The following is a 2,585-nucleotide window of genomic DNA, read 5'->3' on the forward strand; positions in this document are numbered from 1 at the left end:
ATCTGTGATTGCCTGAATCTTCTGCTGGTCCATCTTGATCCGCCCTTCCTCGATGACATGTCCGAGGAAGTCAATTTGCTTTTGAGCAAAGGAGCACTTAGATAGCTTCGCATATAGTTCATGCTCCCGCAATCGAGCTAGGACCTTCCGCAAGTGCATCAGGTGTTCCTCCAATGTTTGGCTATATACCACAATGTCATCCAAGTAGACCACCACGAATTCATCAATGTACTCTCGGAAGACTTGGTTCATCAAAGTGCAAAATGTAGCAGGGGCGTTAGTCAAGCCGAATGGCATAACCTGGAAATCGTACGACCCATAACTTGTCACACAGGTCGTCTTGTGCTCATCACCCTCTGCAATCCGAACTTGCCAATAACCTGTCTTCAGGTCTATTTTGGTGAACACCGTCGCACCACCCAGTCTATCGAACAAGTCTGCCATTAGCGGAATAGGGTACTTGTTCTTCACAGTAATTTTGTTTAGACCCCGATAGTCCACACAGAGTCGTAGACTACCATCATGTTTCTTCTGGAATAGCACAGGGGACCCATATAGGGATTTAGAGGGTACGATAATCCCTGTGTCTAGCATTTCCGTCAATTGTCTCCGAAGCTCGGTGAGTTCGGGTTGTGACATTCTGTAAGGCGCCCGGGCGGGTGGCTTTGCGCTCGGCACCAGCTCAATTTCATGGTCCACAGTGCACCTAGGCGGTAGTCGCTTTGGCATGTCTTGTGGCATGACATCTTCAAACTCTAGTAGTAGCTCCTTCACGGGTTCAGGAATGGGACCCGAGGAGCGTTCTACATCTTCGATGCAGAGGGTTGCCAGGAACGTGGGTTCATTTCTTTTGACCCCCTTCTTCAACTGCAAGGCCGAGATGTTTTCAACGGCCATCTTCATGGGCATGCACGGGATAATGCAGGGTTTGGTCCCGTTGGCTCCCATCATCAGTAACATGTCAGCATACGGTACAGGCATGGTGTTGGTTTGCCTCAGGAATTCCAATCCAACTATCAACTCGAAGTCATCTATGATCACCACGCGCAGGTTGAATTTTCCTTCGTAAGGGCCAAGCTTCACCGGTACTTCTTTGGCTATTCCACTCACTGGCTGGGGAGGTGAGTTGATAGCCTTGACACGGCCTCTACCTTTCCCTACAACTAGACCAAGGTGCTCCACCTGAGTCGAGGCTAAGTAGTTGTGGGTAGCGCCCGTGTCTACCATGGCCCGAATGGGCTTGCCATTCACCTTCATCTCAACAAACATTAAGGTCCTCTCGTGCTTAAGAGGAGTCTCATCATCCGCCTTCTTTTTCCCTTTCTTGGTGACTGGACATGGGTCCTTCTTCTTACGGATACCAGTACTAGTCTCTGCTAATGCCTCAGAAATGGAGCCAACAATTGCATTGAAGGCACCTACTGGTTCAGTCTGATCCGCATCGTCTGAGTCGTCATCCATCCCATCATCAAAAGTCTGATGGGCATTCATCTGTACCTATGGGCACTCATTATTCCAATGTGGTCCGCCGCAATGACGGCATCCTAAAGGAGGCTTCCTCCCCCGATCATTGTTGTTAGACGCAGCACTGTTGCTGCCTGTGGAGGGAGCCTTAGGTTTGGTTGAGCTCCGATCTCCCCCACTTCTGCTAGGGCCACCATTGCTAGATTGGCCCCCTTTGAATACCGCTCGGGCAGGCGGCTGAGGCCTATCATTCCGAGCTTCCATTTGATAGTCCCCAAGGCATTCAGCTACTTGGATCGCCTTGGGCAGGGTATCTACCTGTTGTCTTTGTAGCTCCATACGGGCATATGGTTTCAGCCCTTCTAGGAAAGTGAAGAGCTTGTCTTTGTCCCCCATGTCGCGTATGCTTAGCATGAGCGCGGAGAATTCCCGCACGTAGTCCCGCACGGATTTGGTCTGGCAGAGCTCCCGTAGCTTTCTCCTTGAATTGTATTCGACATTTTCGGGAAAGAACTGTAGGCGGATGGCTGCATTCAATTCTGCCCATGTTTTGAGAGCATCTTCACTGGCCTTGATGGCTTCGTATTTCAACCGCCACCAGAGTTTAGCATCACCCTGAAGATACATGTCAGCAGTTGCTAGCTTCTTAGCTTCTTCTAGGCCCCCAACAACATCGAAATATTGTTCGACATCAAATATGAAGTTCTCCACTTCCTTGGCATTCCTAGCTCCACTGTATGGCTTTGGCTCAGGAATTTTCAGTTTTTGTGTCGCGGAAGTGGGGTTTGCAGCGCCCCCGATCTGGTTTCCACCGCCTCGCAGCAGGACCTGTAAAGCAGCATTGACAACATTGAGCTTGTCTGTCAAGTCGTCAATAGTTTGTTCCATGGCAGTCACCCTGTCTGCCTCTTGTGCCCTGTAAGCTAAATCCTCGGCACGCTCTTGTTGGAGTCCCTCGAATTTGCCAAAAATTTCGGCTACCTCTGTGGCTGCCGTTTGCCGATCTCCCTCGGAGTCACGACTGATGTTTTCTATGTCAACTTTGGCCTGGAGCACCCTGCGGTCCAGGTCGTCCAACCTTTGCCCTAGGCTAGTTCTTAGTTTAGGCACCGTATCCATGA

General features: G+C 50.3%; 1 protein-coding gene across 1 annotated transcript; it reads right to left on the reverse strand.

Moving 5' to 3' along the window:
* Window positions 1-1,497: 1,497 nt before the first annotated feature.
* On the reverse strand, window positions 1,498-2,352 carry LOC138887355 (uncharacterized). The gene has a single exon (XM_070169092.1). It carries the CDS (start codon window positions 2,350-2,352, stop codon window positions 1,498-1,500), a length of 855 nt encoding a protein of 284 aa, XP_070025193.1.
* Between the last annotated feature and the right edge of the window lie 233 nt (window positions 2,353-2,585).

This window comes from Nicotiana sylvestris, chromosome 3 (genome assembly GCF_000393655.2).
Source record: "Nicotiana sylvestris chromosome 3, ASM39365v2, whole genome shotgun sequence".
Taxonomy (NCBI): Eukaryota; Viridiplantae; Streptophyta; class Magnoliopsida; order Solanales; family Solanaceae; genus Nicotiana; species Nicotiana sylvestris.

Excerpts from the sequence above, each read along its gene's own strand:
- LOC138887355 (XM_070169092.1), bottom strand. The coding sequence starts at position 2,352 with ATGGAACAAACTATTGACGACTTGACAGACAAGCTCAATGTTGTCAAT.